General features: G+C 46.6%; 2 protein-coding genes across 2 annotated transcripts in view; both read left to right on the top strand.

Annotated features, from left to right (window-relative positions):
* The first annotated feature begins 57 nt into the window (after window positions 1-57).
* Window positions 58-17,056, top strand: atp6v1ab (ATPase H+ transporting V1 subunit Ab). The gene is made up of 15 exons (XM_060044973.1): window positions 58-214; window positions 2,319-2,424; window positions 3,118-3,246; window positions 3,723-3,937; window positions 6,843-6,980; window positions 7,289-7,440; window positions 7,673-7,835; window positions 7,920-8,028; window positions 8,959-9,081; window positions 10,276-10,390; window positions 10,484-10,547; window positions 10,659-10,862; window positions 15,166-15,260; window positions 15,904-16,075; window positions 16,305-17,056. The coding sequence occupies exons 2-15, from the start codon at window positions 2,343-2,345 to the stop codon at window positions 16,395-16,397; spliced, it is 1,854 nt and encodes a 617-aa protein (XP_059900956.1). The 5' UTR covers window positions 58-214; window positions 2,319-2,342; the 3' UTR covers window positions 16,398-17,056.
* A 156-nt stretch (window positions 17,057-17,212) lies between these two features.
* The window catches only part of gramd1c (GRAM domain containing 1c), a 14,940-nt gene continuing 10,479 nt past the window's right edge, over window positions 17,213-21,673 (top strand). The window contains exons 1-6 of the mRNA XM_060044971.1: window positions 17,213-17,585; window positions 18,001-18,106; window positions 18,922-19,045; window positions 19,447-19,547; window positions 20,409-20,504; window positions 21,078-21,158. Of these exons, the coding sequence (XP_059900954.1) occupies window positions 18,023-18,106; window positions 18,922-19,045; window positions 19,447-19,547; window positions 20,409-20,504; window positions 21,078-21,158 (486 nt within the window). The 5' untranslated portion in view covers window positions 17,213-17,585; window positions 18,001-18,022. The remainder of the gene's footprint in view (window positions 17,586-18,000; window positions 18,107-18,921; window positions 19,046-19,446; window positions 19,548-20,408; window positions 20,505-21,077; window positions 21,159-21,673) is intronic.

Here is a 21,673-nt window from a genome sequence, read left to right as displayed (position 1 = left end):
CGATACTCGTTACGACTGAGCGGATTCATTACGGAATCAACGTCATCATACTGTGACGTAAAACGTAGATCCAATATGGCGCCGGCCGTAGCGTCACGCCAGTAAAACAGATCCAGCAGCGGGGGTGCAGTCAGCTGACCACCGCCTGCTGTCACGCATCGCAACCCGCTCAGTTCTGTCGAGGCAAGAACGGATCCCCGAGTCATTTCATAAGGTGAGATGTATTTTGGTGTATTTGCTTGGTATATAATTCCGAGGTTACATTAAATTATCTTAACATGTAGAGTTGATCATGGCTTAAGACATCTTAATGCACCAAAACGGTGGAGCCAACGATTTACTGCAAGGCCAAGACCTATGTTGTCAGTGTCATTTTCTGCTGGACATTTTTAAGGCAAACCATACCTTGAATCTGAATCAAACAGTGAGATATATTAAGCCAGAATTGCACGGTATGAACTCCGGGCTCGACGTCCATATCTGCGGCGGACGGTTTAACGCGTCATTTGAGGTTATACATTTATACATCTCGTTCACCATCAGTACAGTACGTAACGTTAGCGGGTCAATCATTGTACGCAACAGTGTTGCATTATATTTGAGTGGAGTCATTATTGTGTGTGTGTGTGTGTGTGTGTGTGTGTGTGTGTGTGTGTGTGTGTGTGTGTGCGTGTGCGTGTGCGTATATATATATATATATATATATATATATATATATATATATATATATATATATATATATATATATATATATATATATAAATAATGCTGCGTTGTACACCCAGCCATCCTAGTCAGGTGGAGTTGCTGTGTGACGTTGCAGGGTCGTATGCCATCGCACTTGCATGCAACAATGTCTAAAATGTTGAAGACAAGCAGGCTCTTACTGTGGGTTTATGTAGGCCCAACCGCACAGACCCCAATGCCCTCTGGCCCAGCTACTGAAAAATGAAAAGCACACTGACATTCATTCAGGATGTGTTTTACTAATAGGCCTACAATATTTGAATAAATATGTAGAATATAAAACTCCCCTGCAGGATAGTTGTTTCTAACTTGCTATCTATGTCCCCGCTTTTTCTGTATCTTATATTTAGGTGAATTCCATTCTTACATTTTGGACTTCCCGGTTTTAAGGCACACTCCTTTTCCACTTCCTCAAACAGCCCGACATCCATCCAGCAGTCATGTGCCAAGATCATATGATGCGGCTGTCGCCTCTTAGCCATATACATGTGAATAGATATAGATTCTAATACTAGGCCTATTCATATACATTTTTACACAATCTCTACCAATACAGAGTATAGTCATCGTTTACATAAATATAGATTATATTTTTGCTCGCTGATAGAATTCTATGATCTAGTGGTAGATATCAGTAATTTGTTATAGGTCTTATGTCGGCTGGTGATGATTAGACCCTGTGTGCTTTATATAAATCCTATACACACGTGACTAAACCATTCTCTTCTTGAATATGTTAAGTTCGGAGAATCCAGGACATTTTGAGTAACTTGGAGGCTGTAGCCAGGACGAATTTCGGATGGACTTCAGAATACTCTTCCAAATACATGGCAAGCTGCTTTCAGGGGCCGTTTCGTGCAGTTTCAATAGATTCCGCCAGATGGCGCTGGTTTATTCCTGTATTGATGGGCACGCAGCCGAGCGCCAAGAGGAAGATCTGCGCATCAGCTAGAAGGACGAGAAGAGGGCATCAGATCTCTTAGTGTGTGTGAGAGAGAGAGGGGAGATATGTACTCTGTAATGATACACCAGTGAACTACTGGAACGAATAAATGGCGCAATGAGTGACCAAATAAAGTGTGAGGAGAGGAAATATTTATATAGTCAATAATTATTGATGTAGTAGCTTTATGTAGCTAGCTGCGACCTGCTTGCAGCAGGTAATTCTGTTAGGCTGAGTGACAGGTCGTGTTTGGGTTACTTGTCGACGCAGCAGGAGCTGTCTTTCTCTGTCCAGTGTAAGCAGCCTCTTTAGACGTGTTGACTCTTTGATTACGTGATGGATGTGTGTATGCGTAAAAGAGGGAGGGTATATCAGTAGGTACACACACTGGTGATGATGCTGGTCTGGGGTCCCCCTCTGATGTCTGGGTGATGCTGCGTCATGCTGAGGATGAGACGTAGTGATGTGGCTGCTGCTCCCCTCATCTCTGATTGGCTACAATCCAATTGAGATCACAGATTAATCATTCAACAGTCAAATAAGAATATATTTAATTTGTGTGAAACTGCAGAGATCGATTTTTAGTCTTTGACATGCTGCAATATTAATGAATCTGTCTGTTTTTCAGTTCAGTCTGTCCTAGCCTGCAAAGATGGACATGTCCAAGCTGGCGAAGATTCGGGATGAGGAGAGGGAGAGCGAGTTTGGATACGTCCATGGAGTCTCCGGCCCTGGTATGAACACTCACACACACACACACACCCATAATTGCACTGGCAGTGTTTCCCATACATAGACCAATGTGTGGCACAGCGCCACAGAATCGATTTGTTTTTTTTTGTTGTTTTTTTACGTGATTTTGAAATATAAATATCGTTCCGTTCATTCATCTCTGCATAGCACTCTTTCTCCCTGTCATTCTCTTTCACACACGCACACAGAAACAAGCGCGCATACATGCCAATAGTGCGTGGGTACACTACCACTTATTGGATAAACCCACAAATCACTGATACACTGCACACGCACTGACACACACACGCGCGGGCGGATTCGCCCGCGCTTCCTCTCAACGCGCCTACAAAGGAGAATCAGCCCGTTTTGCCAGCGATTTGAATTCGCTCTGCAGCAGGGACTGGAGATCGGGAAGATCAGGAAGTGGGTCGGTCCACTTTGAAATGTATTTTGTGCGTGATTGCTCGATAACGTGAATGAGCAAACGTGAAACGCCCCCATATTAAGTTACCCCAAAAGATTCCTTCGGACCAAATCAGAAATTCCTGCTGCAATCCACACGTTACACATTTACTTTTGAATGACATGAAAACAGTAATTTTACAACAGTGTTATGAATCCAGATCTGCTTTCGCTGCCTTAGCCAGGTATGTTTCTCTGGATTAACTTATGTCCTGGTTCTCTGCCCCCAGTGGTGACGGCCACTGCCATGGCGGGGGCGGCCATGTACGAGCTGGTGCGCGTTGGCCACAGCGAGCTGGTGGGAGAGATCATCAGGCTGGAGGGGGACATGGCCACCATCCAGGTCTACGAGGAGACCTGTATCCTCTCACACCGCGCCCCTCTGCTGCTTCTCAGCTGCTCCTCGTTTCTTTATTCTCCATCTTTGATTCACTTTCAGTAGAAGTTTTTATGCAATGTGACTTGCAGTGATTTCTGCTGTGCATCTTATATGTACAGCAGGTACATATACACTACCTGCCCATTGTTAATGGGCAAGTATTGGTAGGGTATCTTGTTTGCCTGCAGACTTTGGGGTTTGAACCCTGAACCTATTGGCTGGGAGTGAAACATTGTTTATTGTTTTCACTAGTAGAAGGTTCTAGTGTAGTGTTAAAAATAGTCTGAGTCAAATCTATTCAATCCAATAATCCCACGGGCCAACAAAAACTAGTTACTTTAAATCATAATAACAATTTGACTCAAGTAGCTTGGATATCGTTAGCATTTAATCTCTCACATGACAAAGAGATTTGCTATGGGTCGTCATTTTGTTGTTGCCTTAACCGGCTGTAAGCCGGCGTGTCGGTTGGGGACCCCGTCCTGCGCACAGGGAAGCCTCTCTCTGTCGAACTGGGCCCCGGGATTATGGGCTCCATCTTTGACGGCATCCAGCGGCCCCTGAAGGACATCAACGACATCACCCAGAGCATCTACATCCCCCGCGGAGTCAACATCGGAGCCCTGAACCGGGACTCCAAGTGGGAGTTCACGCCCAGCAAGAGCCTGCGGGTAACTGATTGACTGACGTGTGAATACGTGTTTTATATCTGGCGAGGTCTGTGGGGACCACCGTTTATATGGCTAGAGGCTAGGTACATATCCGGGTATACTCCCGGTAGAAGCTATATGCTGACATCAATGCTTAAACAATATTTTTCACGTGACAAAATATGTGCCATATGAAAGCTGCGACTCAAAGGAGTCCAACGGTAGGGCTGCACGATTATTGCCAAAATGATTATCACGATTATTTTGATCAATATTGATATCACGATTATTTACCACGATTATTCATTGAAAAAAAAATCTTTCGAATTTCTACCACCCCCTTGTGGTAGGAGCCACACACTGTGCTCAGCGGCAAATGCTGCCAGGCCACGCCCCCCCCCCCCCCCCCCCCCCCTGTTTTCACCTTCGCGCCGGACCCACGCAGTCGCAGACAGGTGTACAGGGAGAGCTTGGTTTGCTTTGCAGCGGAGGTAGAGCGTTTACCTCATGAGCGGGGCTCGTTTATTTTTTCGTTTTCTTTTTTTTGCGGACGCATTATTTAAAATTTAAAATTTAAATCTAAATTAAAAAAAAATAATAATAATAATAATTTAAATAAAAAAAATATATCGCGAAAATATCGCGTGAACACTACGTGTCATCGTGGGACGCCAATATCGTCATCGCGATAAAAATTCGATATATTGTGCAGCCCTAAGCCTCATCCTTTTGTGATCTTATTTCGATGAACTAGATGTGAAGGAATAGGGTCCATAACTACTTTTCCAAGTAACTAGCACACACGCACACGCAAGGTGCGATTTGTCAAAGAAACAGAGGGGGGTATGGTATTTTATTTTGTTTTTTAATCAAGAAATAATAGGCAATGGTAGGCCCTATTAGCTTACATTTCGAACAGTTGAACATTCATCTTTAATGCAAACTAGAAAGACATGAAACATTTAATTGTCAAAAAAACAAAAAGAAACAAAGAGGGTGATTATCCCTCCCATCCCCCCCATCAAAACCAAAACCAAAACCACCACCTGTCAGCTCGATCCTCTTCCCACCTCCCTTGTCAAAGCATGTCTTCCGTCCATCTCCCCCATGATCAGCAACATAATTAACTCCTCCCTCACTACTGGTACTGTACCCCCCACTCTCAAGCTGGCTGCCATCACTCCCATCCTGAAAAAACCTGGTGCTGACCCAACTGACCTTAACCATTACCGGCCCATCTCCAATCTCCCTTTCATCTCCAAAACACTTGAAAGGGTGGTTGCCGCACAACTACAGTCCCACCTCGACATTAACAATCTCCATGAACCGTTCCAATCTGGCTTCCGTCCAAAACACAGCACTGAAACAGCCCTAGTCAAAATCACCAACGACCTCCTCCTTGCAGCCGACTCTGGATTACTCACCATTCTCATCCTCCTCGATCTCAGCGCAGCATTCGACACCATCTCCCACCCTCTGCTCCTTGACCGCCTAGCTGGTATTGGGATCACTGGTGCTGCACTCTCCTGGTTTACATCCTACCTCACCGGCCGTCAACAATTTGTTCAACTAAGCAACCACAAGTTTGGGTGTTCAGGTGTCTCACTGGGTGTCTCCCAGGGGTCAGTCTCGGGTCCACTCCTCTTCACCACTTACCTCCTCCCGCTGGGCACACTCCTCCGTCACCATGGGGTCCATTTTCACTGCTACGCTGACGACACACAGGTCTACATCTCCACCAAACCCACCGCTGCCATCCCCCCCACCTCCCTCATCACGTGCCTGGAAGAGATCCGGAGCTGGTTGAGCAGGAACTTCCTGAAACTCAATGGAAACAAGACCGAGGCCCTGCTCATCGGATCCAAATCCACCCACACTAAATCACAACACACCCTAGCTCCACTCATAATTATCGATGGATTCCCAGTACCCTTCTCCTCCAAAGTCAAGAGCCTCGGCGTCATCCTGGACAACACCCTCTCATTCGCACCCCATATTCACAACATCACCCGGACTGCATTCTTCCACCTCCGCAACATCGCCAGACTCCGCCCATCACTGACCCAATCCAGCACTGAAATCCTAGTTCACTCATTTGTCACATCACGCATAGACTACTGCAACGCCCTCCTCACCGGACTCCCCACCAAACTCATCAACAGACTGCAGATCATTCAGAACTCAGCCGCCCGGATCATCACCCGCACCAAATCATCTGACCACATCACCCCTGTCCTCATTCAACTTCACTGGCTCCCAGTTCACTACCGTATCCAATACAAAACCCTACTCCTCACCTACAAAGCTCTCCACAACCTAGCCCCCAGTTATCTCTGCGACCTCCTCCAAGAATACACTCCCTCCCGCTCCCTCCGCTCAACCTCTGCTGGACTACTATGTATCCCCACATCACGACTCACTACAATGGGTGCCCGGTCATTCAGCTGTTCAGCACCCAGGCTCTGGAACTCCCTTCCCCCACACATAAAACAGTCAGACACCATTACAACCTTCAAGTCACAACTCAAAACTCACCTGTTCAAACTCGCTCACAACGTCTAACTGATCACTGTTTTGATTGTTTTTTTTTTTTCAAACTTTACCACATTAGCTATTTGTTTAACTTTTACTTTATTTGTCTCCAACCATTTTACATTTATTAAATGGTTTCCATGTTTACATTTTGACTGTTCAAATCCCTTTAAATTAATTTAAGCCATTCAACATTTCTTTGTCTTAAACTATGTGGCTTTACTAATATATATTTTCAACCTCACTTTGCACTACAGCACTTGCCGCTTTTTCTGCAGGGAATACCCTTTCTCGTTATTGTTTGAGCTACTTCTCCTCTAGTTTCCCATGGGTTATTGAGCCTTTGGTTCTTGGGTGGCTCTATAGTTACAGTCGTCTCCTTGTACCCTCTCAGGCAGGCAGTCACATCACCGGCGGGGACATCTATGGGGTGGTGTATGAGAACTCCCTCATCAAGCACAAGATCATGCTGCCCCCCAGGAACAGAGGCACCGTAACCTACGTGGCCCCCCCTGGGAACTACGACGTCTCTGTGAGTTCAATCATTCAGTAATCACTAATTACTGTCTCTTAATCATTATGCTGTTATTTGCATTTATTTAAATATCAGTTTTATTTTATTGTTGGCAATTCCCTTCCGTTATCTTTCATTCTGTATTGTGTGCATCTTTTATATTGACGTCCGGTCCCCGCCCAGAGCCTCCATGTTTCCCCTGGTTTAGCGGTGCCTCGTGGACTCCTACTGAAGGAGTCCTGGGGCTCTGAGCTCTCGTGTCTTAGGATGATGATGGTCACAGTAGCAGGACCACCTCTTCCATGCCGTGTCGTGTGTGTGTCCAGGACGTGGTGATGGAGCTGGAATTTGAGGGCGTGAAGGAGAAGTTCACCATGGTGCAGGTGTGGCCTGTGAGACAGGTCCGGCCCGTCACCGAGAAGCTGCCCGCCAACCACCCCCTACTGACGGGCCAGAGGGTCCTGGACGCCCTCTTCCCGTACGTCCGCCGTACCTCTATTGTGGGACGTCACCGAGATGATGAATGGATACAAAGTGGATGTCTCAAGGCCATTATTAATGTTTGGCTTGTAGCATGAAAAACAAAGTAGTTTATGATATTTAAAAACAATTAGATATTGTATATACTTGTTGTGGTAGCAGTATTGTTGCTAATTATGTTTCTCTCTCTCTCTCTCTCTCTGTCTGTGTGTGCGCTGTGCGCTGTGAAGGTGCGTGCAGGGTGGAACCACCGCCATCCCCGGAGCCTTCGGCTGTGGTAAAACCGTCATCTCCCAGTCCCTGTCCAAATACTCCAACAGTGACGTCATCATCTACGTGGGCTGCGGGGAGCGCGGGAACGAGATGTCGGAAGTCCTGCGAGACTTCCCAGAGGTGCGTGTCCCAACGTTTCTATTCCATCCGTCACTTCTCCTTCAATGCATTTGGTGGATGATCGACCGTTTTTCTGGCCAATAGCTTACCATGGAGGTGGACGGGAAGACAGAAAGCATCATGAAGAGAACGGCGTTGGTGGCCAACACCTCCAACATGCCTGTGGCGGCCAGAGAAGCCTCCATTTACACAGGTAGCCAATGACAGCCCTCTCACACGGCTTATAGGCCACCCAGTGAATTCAATGGAATTGGTATGAGGGGAACTGGATATGGTTTATGGCACGATTGCTGCATACTTATTAAGATAATACTCCCTCTTAAAGTTCAAACTCCCTGAGCAACCAAGGGCTTCTCACCAGTGAGACTAACCCAGTGTTCCTCAGTGACCAGTGAGACTAACCCAGTGTTCCTCAGTGACCAGTGAGACTAACCCAGTGTTCCTCAGTGACCAGTGAGACTAACCCAGTGTTCCTCAGTGACCAGTGAGACTAACCCAGTGTTCCTCAGTGACCAGTGAGACTAACCCAGTGTTCCTCAGTGACCAGTGAGACTAACCCAGTGTTCCTCAGTGACCAGTGAGACTAACCCAGTGTTCCTCAGTGACCAGTGAGACTAACCCAGTGTTCCTCAGTGACCAGTGAGACTAACCCAGTGTTCCTCAGTGACCAGTGAGACTAACCCAGTGTTCCTCAGTGACCAGTGAGACTAACCCAGTGTTCCTCAGTGACCAGTGAGACTAACCCAGTGTTCCTCAGTGACCAGTGAGACTAACCCAGTGTTCCTCAGTGACCAGTGAGACTAACCCAGTGTTCCTCAGTGACCAGTGAGACTAACCTAGTGCTCTCTCTCTCTGTGACCAGTGACTCTAACCCAGAGCTCTCTCTGTGACCAGTGACTCTAACCCAGAGCTCTCTCTCTGTGACCAGTGACTCTAACCCAGTGCTCTCTCTCTGTGACCAGTGACTCTAACCCAGAGCTCTCTCTCTGTGACCAGTGACTCTAACCCAGTGCTCTCTCTCAGTGACCAGTGACTCTAACCCAGAGCTCTCTCTCAGTGACCAGTGACTCTAACCCAGAGCTCTCTCTGTGACCAGTGACTCTAACCCAGTGCTTTCTCTCAGGGATCACCCTCTCCGAGTACTTCCGGGACATGGGCTACCACGTGAGCATGATGGCCGACTCTACCTCCCGCTGGGCTGAGGCGCTCAGGGAGATCTCAGGCCGACTGGCCGAGATGCCTGCTGGTACGTGAATCCTTGGTTAAAACTTCAGGGATGGTTTCATGTGTTTGTGTTGAGTGGAGGAGTGGATGTCATCCAAGAGAATTGAAAATTGAGTACTCATAAGGAAAGCCTCAACTTCCTAATGAGGCATCGGGATTTTAGTGATGAACAGATTTTGTGAAATGCAGCGAAAAAATCTTTAGTAGGTCAATAGTGAGGCCAGTAAGTGGTGTTACGCCTCATGCCCACTGCACCGTCAGTCAATGGACGTCGGAAGGCTTGGCTGACGGATGCGGGAGCTTTCCGGGGTCGTCAGAGCCCGAGACATTGCACACATTTGCATACGCGATCTGATTGGATGACGGATCCGTCGCTGCCGAAAAAGTTGAAAATGTTTCAACTTTTTGACCGAGCTGAAGTCTCCAACGGAGCGAACGGACCCACAATGCATTGCGCGTCCGTCCCCAATGGAAGTCAATGGGGATCAGTCAACGGACGGAGGCAGTGGGCACGAGGCGTTATGGTGCGGCCACACTGAACGCGTTACGCGCGTTAGATTCCGAGAGTAACGCGCCTAGCCTGACACTTGATCATTGTGTGTCACAAAAATGGTTCAACGCGCCTACGCAGCTAGATGAGCCCGCCCAGCGAAGGTGTCTTGCTTCGCCCTGAAGGGGCTTATTTTCGATAATGACCGGCGACGTTACATTATCCCGCTTACCCCACCACCTCCTCATCGTTTCAGCACACACTGAATCGATGACTTGGTCGTCCATGTTCTCTCTGCTTCTGTGCGTCCCAAGCTCAACGCTGATTGGCTATCGCGGCTAAGTGTCACGTGTTGGCGCGTCAGAAGTTCAATTTCTTTAACTCCTCGCGTTGGTGCGTTGGGCGCGTTGGTGCGTTAGGGGCATTATTTAGGTGCGTAAAAAGCGTCCAACGCGCTGCTTTAGCGTGTGTAACGCATCTGCGCTCCTAAACCAATGGTTCCCTATGCAAATCTGCCAATTTTCAACACCTCTAACGCGTTCAGTGTGGCCGTACCTTTAGTGTGCTTCATAACGGGACCATGATGTAGAGATATCATAGTCATGGTAAACATTTGATCCAGAGTTATATTCTACACTCTGTAAGAAGGGGGCTAGGTTTACTCTCAGCCCTCACAGGCTGCCAACGGGGCTAATCAGAGCTTCTCCTGGTTGTGTGTATCCTCAGACAGCGGCTACCCTGCGTATCTTGGCGCTCGGCTTGCCTCCTTCTACGAGCGTGCTGGCAGGGTGAAGTGTCTGGGCAACCCGGAGCGAGAGGGGAGCGTCAGTATTGTCGGAGCGTAAGTACATATCTTTGGTCACTGGAGGGCAGCGTTTGAGCAGTAACTCTGGGATTCAGTTGAAAAATAAACACATTCTCTGTCCTCTCTCAGTGTGTCGCCCCCTGGTGGAGACTTCTCAGACCCCGTGACTTCAGCCACACTGGGAATCGTACAGGTAACGAGACCTTCTGTGACCAAGACATAGATTTATTTTTAGCTAAATCTATCTGGTTTATCCTATTGGTATTATGTTGTATGATATATATATACTTGTATCTGTGTTTAGGTGTTCTGGGGTCTGGACAAGAAGCTGGCCCAGAGGAAGCACTTCCCCTCGGTCAACTGGCTGATCAGCTACAGCAAGTACACGCGTGCGCTCGACGAGTACTACGACAAGCACTTCCCAGAGTTCGTGCCGCTGCGCACCAAGGCCAAGGAGATCCTGCAGGAGGAGGAGGACCTGGCCGAGATCGTGCAGCTTGTCGGGAAGGTAAGCCTGGGGGGAGGGAGGAGCTGGGGGAAGGAGGGGCTTGGAAGAGCCGGGAGGAGGAGGGGTCAGAGCCGGGAGGAGGAGGGGTCAGAGTAGTGAGGAGAAGGAGAAGGAGGGGTGAGAGCAGTGAGGAGGAGGGGGGGGGGGGGGAGGGGTTAGAGCAGTGAGGAGGGTCCCACACACGCTGGGCTGTTTATTCACACCTTCATCCCTCAGCGGTATGTACAGTGGCGCCAACTTCAGGTCAACATTGGGGGGGTCATAAATATTTCGTTCAAATGTGTTCCACCGAAAAACAGGCTATAATACTTAGTCCTGCTTTCTGAATTTTACGTTCAGAACAGTAGTTCATTAATTATTTATCTGTATTTGATTTGATTTATTCCAAAATTTGGTTGTGAACTTGTGATGATGTATGATTTAACAATTCTATTAATTCACGAATGCGTTTCACAAGTGCTGTGGTGGAGCGCGCACTTATTTTCCATAAACATGCCCGCATAAATGGGAGTAGGCCTAGCTTAATTACATTTCAGTCATCATTTAGAAATTTAGAAAGAGTCCTTAGCCCAAGTGAAGGAGTTCAAGTACCTCGGGGTCTTGTTCGCGAGTGAGGGTACTATGGAGCGTGAGATTGGCCGGAGAATCGGAGCAGCGGGGGCGGTATTGCGTTCGCTTTACCGCACCGTTGTTACGAAAAGAGAGCTGAGCCGCAAGGCAAAGCTCTCGATCTACCGGTCGATCTTCGTTCCTATCCTCACCTATGGTCATGAGGGTTGGGTGATGACCGAAAGGACGAGATCGCGGGTACAAGCGGCCGAGATGAGTTTTCTCAGAAGGGTGGCTGGCGTCTCCCTTACTGTACGTCCACACCAGGAGCGACCTTTGGTCGCTCACAAAGTTTCGCTGCGAATTTTTCTGTTCGCTTTGGTCGCTCATGACGTACAATTCAATTATGCAGACGCATTTAAAGGAGCCGTATGCGTTTAGTAGGCCCTACAGACAGCCATATCAAATAGTGAACTCTCCCATACACCTTGGCCATATTGCCGAGACGGTTTTGCTTGTTCGATAAAGTGCTTCGACAACAAGTAGGACAGTGATTCCCCCCAATATAAAAAAAAATCCTAAAATGTAGGCTAATTACAACCGAGAACAAAAAACCCTGCGTGCTGTAGTAGTTGAAATATGTTTCACTGATCTGGATCTGCAAATCATGATCTGCACTCATTCGTCGCATTCAAAACAAATAGACATTAGCGCACATGGCTAATTTGCATATGTGCACAGGACTGGTTGGCTCCGCAAGGCAAATAATGGAACATATCTATCTATCTAGGTCTTTCTGTCTATCTATCTATCAACGCGTGTCTAGTTTTAATGTGATGTATTGTGTGTATGTCCAGTCAGACTTGTTCTGTGTGGTCTTGTAGGCTACTGTCCTGTGTGGGCCGAACCACCTAAATGGATTCCCGACGATTTGTGTCGTTTGGTATTAATAAAGACTTGACTAGGCTATCTATCTAGACTATTTAATTAACAATTATTCACCTCAGGCTCCGTGAATAGTGGGGAATAGAGGGATAAAAGACAAGAGATATATCCCTTGTCATTTATCCCTCGTCTTGTCGATTAGTTTGTTTATGTGACGATTTCAAAAACTTTTTTGGTTTTGTTTAAAGCATGCTACACGCGATTGGTTGGTTAGATTGGTGGCATGTAGAGCAAATTAAAATGAGTCCCGCTTAAATACGAACGTTCTAGATGTAGCCTATAAATACTCCCGCTTATCATCACTTGATATCCAAACCACTATGGCGTTTCGATCTCTGAACTGAAAAAGGGTGGGTTCGTACAACACCGGGTGCCCAGTTACAGCCGCGATTAATACTTCAGCCGACATTTTGTTCAGTGAGTGAATAAAGGTAGGTAGGAACCAAAGTGCCTGCCGATGTTCCCTGGGATCCACGCAAGCGAAGAGCGTCTACATTCCGATTGGCTGTCAGTGTTTGGCCGCTGAAGCGAATAATAGTCATTTGCATAAAGTTAAAAAGTTTTCAACTTCTTTTTGACGCTCTGGTCGCTCAACTTTGGCCGCTGGTAGCGTTGGTCGCTTTGGTCGCTTTGGTCGCTCTTGCCCATAGAAAGTGAATGACTTCCGGCGATTTGGTCGCTCAATTCGCTTCTGGTGTGGACGGACAGTTAGGGATAGGGTGAGAAGCTCAGCCATCTGTGAGGAACTCGGATTAGAGCCGCTGCTCCTTTACTTAGAAAGGAGTCAGCTGAGGTGGTTCGGGCATCTGGTAAGGATGCCCACTGGGCGCCTTCCTTGGGAGGTGTTTCAGGCACGTCCAGTGGGGAGGAGACCTCGGGGAAGACCCAGGACTAGGTGGAGAGATTATATCTCAACACTGGCCTGGGAACGCCTCGGGATCCCCCTGCTTGAGCTGCTCCCCCCGCGACCCGACCCCGGATAAGCGGACGAAGATGAGAAGATGAGATGAATTTAGAAATTTAAAACGCATATTGGCCTTAAACATTAGCCTACTAGGCTGGTCATGCGTCGCTGCTTTAAAACTTATTTAGCATCGTTTTCATAGAGCTTGACGTAGCGATAGCCTATAGGCCTACGTTGCAAGGCCATTCTTTTGGGAACCAAAGATAACGCAAGACACCCGTAGGCTATTCCTAATTCATTGTAGATCTAAACATTGTCGAGCAAATAGATTAAACATTGAATGAACGTCGTTTATTACAATTGTTCCATTCTATTGCGGTGCACTGATAAGCTCACATCACCTCACCAAAGTCTCGCAAACAGCAACAGTCTAGGCTAGGCCAATATTATCTTGAGAATAAGAACCACTGAAGAGGCAACATATAATCAGCAGCGTTTTGACAATTAAAAGAAACACACGTAGACAGTCATAAAAGTTACAGGCGTTTGCCCGAATAACCATTTTAATATTATATTTACTTTACCATTCTTCATCGTAGGTTAAAGCCCATAAAACTGTTGTGGGGCGGGAGGGAGCTGTCAGCGCAGCGCAGCACAGCGTTCTATCGAGCAGCAGAGCGTTCTATCGCGCTGGGTTTATTTTAAGGGTCAGACAACGAAAACGTGCCGGTTCACTTCGTTTCAATATTGAGGGTTTTATGCACCCCCAACCTTATCTTTGGGGGTGCAAGAAACCTTGTGCCCCCCCAGAGATGGCGCCAGTGGGTATGTACCGCATGTACAGCCGTGTACATGCGGTACAAGGGGTGGTTGATACATCAATGAGAAAGTTGAGTCAGGGATAGAGGTCATCAGCATGAGTCTGCGTGTCTAATATTCATTGATGACACTCGATCTGGACACGATCTGGACAGAAAACGCGAAAGAGCCGTTGCGTTCTCACTATTTATTCCGCGTTTTGACGAGTGTCTTTGGGGGAAACTCGGAGTGCATACGGTGACGCAAATGTGTGTGAAATCCGACATGTTTGTTGTTGTTTGCCTGTACTGCACAACATGGATGTGACGTAAACACGTACACGACGAGACGAGAGCCAGCGTGAGCAAATCAGAGAACACTTTTGCGTTGTTAACCCTTTAGACGGATACCCAACGGTGGAGCGTTTATAAGATTTCCACTCTGGAGGGTGGTTTCTGCTTTTTTATGCCCCGAAAACGCTGTCGTCGTCGTCTAAACGAAAGGCACATCTGATTAAATATTTTGTCGGTTTCGACCGCCAAGCGTCTTTTTGTAAACAGGGCCTCGGAGGCCCGGTCTGTTCAAATGAACGCCACTAGACGGTCAGGACTCGTACTATTGACTGCCTCTTTCCTCTTCGCGGCAGATCTTTAATTCAGAGCATCTGTTGAATATCCAATGTCTTTCCAACTTAAAAAAATCTTTACTTTCAAACGACAGAAACTGCTATTGAAATAGGCCGATCCACCACCATTATTTAAATCCCCACCACAGCGTGTACCGTTATACGGCCCAAGTCAAACCCGCTTCCCCTGCCCAGAGCACACCTGCTGGTGCTGATAGCGTTGTCATCGCTGACCAAAGGGACGGCAGACTCAGACGTCCTGCGCTGATCTAATCTGGCTCTTGCTGTTTCTGAGCAGTGTTTTAAATGATGTCATGCTTTAAAACAGTGTCTTCAGTAGCGGTGTCATCAGTAGCGGTCAGTCATGGTTCTTCTTCACCTTGTAGTGAGGAGAGCGAAACTGTACATCCATGGCTCTGCAGCAGTGGGGCCTGGGATTGGGGGCCCTACCTCTGATCAGTTTGGTTCATGTGTTTGTCCAGGCGTCCCTGGCCGAGACGGATAAGATCACCCTGGAGGTGGCCAAGCTGCTCAAAGACGACTTCCTGCAGCAGAACGGCTACACTCCATATGACAGGTAGACCCCCTGCGACTGGGAGGGGTTCCGCCCCCCAGAAATTTTACTAGAATCTACGACATTTCCTGCCAAGTGTCAGCACTGACACATTAAAGGATGATTATCTTATATGAGCCAGAACGCCATCTCCAATGCTTGTGCTTACGTGGTTAAAATAAGTTCTCGGGAATCCCGAGGCAGGCCTGTGATTGGCAGAGAGCTTGGAAGAAACACTGCAGCGTTTTGTTTTAGGAGAAACTCTGCTTAGCCCTTTAGTTATTTCATCAGCTGCTCTTACCTTTGGTTATGCAAATTATACATTATACATATATGCTAATTATGCAATAACTATGTATAAGGGAAGACACACATTTTTTTTAGTAAGCAAGCCCTGTTGATCATTATTCCTAAATGTGCGATGGTATAGAAGGAGTTCTGACGTACACTATTTAGCATGCGTCTTGTCATATCTTGTCATAAGAGTCTGGCTTTTTTAGGGGTAAAAGGGGATGAGTTCTCTGAAACCATTTGAGGTTATGCATTTTTATGCCCATATTTAGTCCACATATCAAAGGAAAGAAACAGCAAAGTCTCTAAGAAAGATCTCTGTTGCTACGTAGTCTGAGCTGGACCACTGACCATGACCTAACGTGCGTGTCCTCAGGTTCTGCCCCTTCTATAAGACGGTGGGCATCCTGTCCAACACCATCTCATTCTACGACCTGGCGCGCCACGCCGTGGAGACCACAGCCCAGAGCGACAACAGGATCACCTGGGCCATGATCCGAGAGCACATGGGAGAGATCCTGTACCGCCTCAGCGCCATGAAGTTCAAGGTGTGTGTGCGTGTGTGTGTGTGTTACACCTGTAGAACGGCAGTAGCTCAGGAGGTAGAGCGGGTTGAGCAAGGTACCTCAGCCTAACTGCTCCCGACGAGCTGGCTCTCGTCTTGCATGATTGACTCCCCCGTCGGTGTGTGCATGAAAGGCAATATTGTAAAGCGCTGATAAAGGCGCTTGATAAATGCATTTTATTTACCTGCACCGCACCTGCCCCTGTCTCCAGGACCCCGTGAAGGACGGGGAGGCCAAGATCAAGGCGGAGTACGGCCAGCTGCTGGAGGACATGCAGAACTCCTTCCGCACGCTGGAGGAGTAGGCCTAACCTTTGACCTTTAGAGTACTGTACATGTACATGACCTGAGAGATGCCACTCAATCCTCCCCCCTAAAACCTTCGCAAAGCCACCATTCCACCCCCCCTTTGTGATTGGTTCCTGTGTGTGTGTTTGCGTGGAGGAATAAAAGAGAAGATGTACTGTATTCATTTATTTGCCGCCTCTGATGACCGGCTCTGGGTTCCTGCGTGCAATCATGGGCTCCCAGTTTGTGTTTGTGTGTGTGTGTTTGTGTGTGTGTGAGGGAGAAAGAGTTGATTATCCATTTTGCAACATGATCCTGTTTCTGTTTACATTGATTTTCGTTGTCTTCTGCCCTACTGTGATAGGTACTTTATTGATGGTGTATGTGATTAATGGTCCATCTGTAAAAAAAAAAATGAAAACTAAAAAAATATGTATCTAAGATAAATTGAATCTATTTATTGCCAGCATTTCAACTTGAATGCTTTTGCTGTTGTTCTTGTTGTTTATTTGTCAGTTGTTCTTGTTTATTTGTCAGTTTTCCTGGTTGTGTCGCCAGCTGTGCAGTGTTGTGTATTTGCAGTATGGAAGTGGAGGAGTTGGCCTTGAATGGGACTCTCCGATACTTGGCCTCCTTGTGACGAGACTCGTAGAGAATAAACTGGGGAAACACATGACTATGTGATTGCTAATGTGTGGCGTTATTGTGTGTCGGCCATACCTGCTCAACTGGTCTCTCTGCATATCCCTCAGTCAGTCTCCGTACGGAATCCTGTCCGTCCTGTCCGCATCCCCACCAGGAGCTCAAGATGTACTTAAAGCAGATCGCTGAACCGCCGATCATTGTTATCTTATCAGAGTCCGAAACCCAGCTTTGATACGGGGACCGGGAGACCGCTCTTAACAATGGGAGACATCGGATGTGTCTTACGGACATGAAGACATAGTTTCAGGGCCCTTTGTGTTTTTTTTGTATTACCCAAATACCGAAAAGGCAAGGAAGTGACTACCACAGGTGTGTCCCCAGGCTGGAGGAGTCGGCGTCCCGCAGGGCGCACGTGTAGCCATGTGAACGCAGCTTTAAACATTACACATTCATGGAATGATTCTTTAACGTCTAAAAGGTTTGCCTGAACCGGATACTTTTGTCCTTTGTTACTGCTGTCGGACTAGAGGACACACCTCGGCTTGTCTCGTCTGATCCAGGTAAGCAAACACGGGGAGATGTGCAGAAACACGTCGGTGTGTAAACTGGAGATGTGAAGTAGGACCGAGGATGGTTGACAGTGTGGACATCGTCCGTAAGGTGAAGGCAGGCCTGCTGTTATCATCGGGGTGTTGGGGAAGCTGAATATGTCTGAGCCGACACAGTAGCCTGTCCCTGTTTGTCTTTACTGACCACCATGGTTGCAAGGTTACCAATGAGAGGAGGGAGTCAAGCCACCAGACATCATGGTCATAACTTTATTGTGAGAGTTCAAGGGTTAGCTTTGTGAATAAGGGTTCGCCATGCATATGAGATCGCACAACTTTTTGGTATTCCTTAATAGTGCCCGGTATTTAGTGTTCATATTTGAAACCCTTTTAATGAAAGCGTAACTAGTCGTGGTTTCCTCCGAAGTGGCCAACAGGTTCAGTTCGAGATGGAGCCTTCTTCGGGCATGTCCAGTGACGTCGCGGAAGAGACGACCTCCTTCGGGGAGGTCCGGTCAAGTTCGGAGGAAGAGGTACATTAACGCTCACTGAAACCAAACTCGGTTGACTTCGACCTAAATCAAGATACATAGATTACACAGATATCGTCGAGGCTCGCTATCAGGCAACCTGGTTGTTGACGGCCTTTGTGAGCACGTAGCCATTCCCACATTTCTGCAATAGTTTCATCACAGCCAAGGGAATGCATCGCTTAATGACGTCTTCATGTGGTCCACCACGGCTTACTGTGTGACACAAACACACCCAGACAGAGTGATCCTGAATCATACTGTATCTACTGTATCATACCGTGTGTACTGTATCATAATGTATGTAGGCCTACTGTATCATACGGTATGATTCATACCGTATGTACTGTATCATACCGTATCTAGAGTATCATAACATATCTACTGTATCATACCGTATGTACTGTATCATACCGTATCTAGAGTATCATACAGTATGTACTGTATCATAATTTATCTACCTCATCATACCGTATGTACTGTATCATACCTTATCTACTTCATCATACCATTTGTACTGTATCATACCATATCTACTGTATCATACCGTATCTAGAGTATCATACAGTATGTACTGTATCATACCGTGTGTACTGTATCATACTGTATCATACCTTATCTACTGTATCATACCTTATCTACTGTATCATACCTTATCTACGGTATCATACCTTATATATCATGCTGTGTGTACTGTATCATACCATATCATACCTTATCTACTGTATCATACCTTATCTACTGTATCATACTGTGTGTACTGTATCATACCTTATCTACTGTATCATACTGTGTGTACTGTCCTCCCCGTTGTGCAGGACTCTGATTACCAGGGCCAGTGCCTGGCCGCCCCCCAGGCCCCCCCCCCCACCTACAAGCAGAGGAGTGAGGAGTTCAAGAAAGTGTTCAAGGAGCCTGCCGAGAAAGAGAGACTCATCGTGGGTAAGGAACTCAGACCGCTGGTCTGTGAGGAACACACTCCCTTCCTGCTGGTTGCTCAGGGTCTGGCAATGGTTTGTCATGGTGATAATGGAGGAGTAGTAGTAGTAGTAGTAGTAGTAGTAGTAGTAGTAATAGTATATAGGAAACACACACACACACACACACACACACACACACACACACACACACACACACACACACACACACACACACACACACACACACACACACACACACACACACACACACACACACACACAGCTCCACTGGCAATTGTTACTAAACAAAAAAAAACATATCCAGAAAACCTTTCAGAGCTCCCGTGTCGAGCGCCCTCCCCCACTCCCCCCTCTGACCCTCTCCCCCCTCTGACCCTCTCCCCCCTCTGACCCTCTCCCCAGACTACACCTGTGCCCTGCAATGGGACATCCTGCTCATGGGCCGCCTCTATCTCACGGAGCACCACCTCTGTTTCCATAGCAACGTGTTCAGGGGAACAAAGGTGAGACTAGAAGAGGGAGGTTCATACAGACAGCCTCTCTCCCTCTCTCTGTATCTCTGTCGCTCTCTGTCTTTATTTCCTTGTCTCCATCTCCACACTGGTTCTCACTGTCCCATGGGCCCAGGCTTCACCAGCATGGGCTAATTGTACGGGGAAATGTTAAAGGCACCCAGTGCAACTTTCGAGGCTTAAAAATAAACATTCAATTTCTAGTCTTTTTTACACGTAGTAAGTTTCAATAACTCCATACCATTACATACCGACATTTAAGCAGCAAAGATGAGACGTCGTTGTGTGGTGAGAACTGATACAAAATCGATAACAACAACAATGCCGCCATTTTCTTTATTTTTTGTAACCTACAATAAATAAAGCAGGCTTCCAGTCAATGGAAAAATGGCTTCTCCCCACCGGCGATTGTTGTTGTTTACGATTTTCTATTAGTTCTCACCACACAACGACGTCTCATCTTTGCTCCTTGAATGTCGATATGTAATGGTATGGAGTTATTGAAACTTACTACCTGTAAAAAAGACTAGAAATTGAATGTTTATTTTTCATTGAATGTTTACATAAAGTTGCACTGGGTGCCTTTAATAATGTGCGAAGGCCTAATGGTGCCTTTCCCTGAGCCGTGCGGTCTGGGTGGATGAAGACACCTAGACCTTGTTTTATTATTCTACACTTTAGGTATGCGTGAGAGACCACATGTTTGACCTGACACATGACCAACTATACTAAATACTGACAATCAGGTTACCCCTAACGGGCTGAACCGTACCTGGGGCTTGAATGGTAAATGCATATGGATCTATTCCCCTGATGTCTGACCTTTGACCCTTTGGCCTCATGTGGGTGTAGATTACGTTGCTGCTCAAAGACTTCACATCCATGACCAGAGTAAACACAGCTCGCTTCATCCCCAACGCCATCCAGGTCTGCACCGCAGCTGAAAAGGTGAGCCTTAACTTAATTTAAATATCATCATACCCTTAATGTCATCAGACACTTAACCTAATTATCATTTGACTATCATGAAACTATCATTTAACCCTTATTGGGTCACTTAACTATAATCAAACGATGATCAAACGATAATCACGCGATCTAACTATCATCTAACTATAATCAAATGAATTTTTATATTATAATATAATAATAATAATAATAATACATTTAATTTAGAGGCGCCTTTCAAGACACCCAAGGTCACCTTAATCATAATCAAACTCTTACCTAAGTATAATAATAATAATAATTTCATCAAACTATATTGTAGCTATTATCTAAATATAATCATCTTATTATATTATCTATCTGTAATTTAAATTTATCAAATGAAGTCTATTACAATCTAGTATATTTAATGTTATTGAATATAATATATTCACAGCAGACACATGAGTTTCTTTATGGGCTGGACCAGCGATTAACAACATAACTATGGACAGCGCGTCACCCAGTCCATCCCTTGCTGATCAGAGAAACAGTGAACCTATAAATAAAGTGCGATGACCTCTGACCCCACAGCTCGTCTTCACCTCCTTCTCCGCCAGAGAGAAAAGCTTTCAGAGCATCTTCCGCATGTGGCAGAACACACTGCTCAAGCAGGTAAGGGGCCGTCTGTCTGTCTGTCTGTCTGTCTGTCTGTCTGTCTGTCTGTCTGTCTGTCTGTCTGTCTGTCTGTCTGTCTGTCTGTCTGTCTGTCTGTCTGTCTGTCTGTCTGTCTGTCTGTCTGTCTGTCTGTCTGTCTGTCTGTCTGTCTGTCTGTCTGTCTGTCTGTCTGTCTGTCTGTCTGTCTGTCTGTCTGTCTGTGTGTGTGTGTGTGTGTGTGTGTGTGTGTGTGTGTGTGTGTGTGTGTGTGTGTGTGTGTGTGTGTGTGTGTGTGTGTGTGTGTGTGTGTGTGTGTGTGTGTGTGTGTGTGTGTGTGTTTCTGTCTGTCTGTCTGTCTGTCTGTCTGTCTGTCTGTCTGTCTGTCTGTCTGTCTCTGTGTGTGTGTGTTTCTGTCGGTCTGTCAGTCTGTCTGTCTGTCGGCCTGTTTGTCTCTGTCTGCCACACTCCAGCATATAGCAGGGTGTTTGTTTGTTCAGGGTGATTACATGCCGTATTTAACTTGTGTGTATGAA

This window comes from Gadus macrocephalus, chromosome 23 (assembly GCF_031168955.1).
Source record: "Gadus macrocephalus chromosome 23, ASM3116895v1".
Taxonomy (NCBI): Eukaryota; Metazoa; Chordata; class Actinopteri; order Gadiformes; family Gadidae; genus Gadus; species Gadus macrocephalus.
This window is presented reverse-complemented; position numbering and strand designations above follow the sequence as displayed.

Coding starts and splice junctions, on each gene's coding strand:
- atp6v1ab (XM_060044973.1), top strand. CDS start 2,343: ATGGACATGTCCAAGCTGGCGAAGATTCGGGATGAGGAGAGGGAGAGC. Junction 15,261..15,903: donor GGCTACACTCCATATGACAG/GTAGACCCCCTG, acceptor GCGTGTCCTCAG/GTTCTGCCCCTTCTATAAGA. Junction 16,076..16,304: donor TCAGCGCCATGAAGTTCAAG/GTGTGTGTGCGT, acceptor CCCTGTCTCCAG/GACCCCGTGAAGGACGGGGA.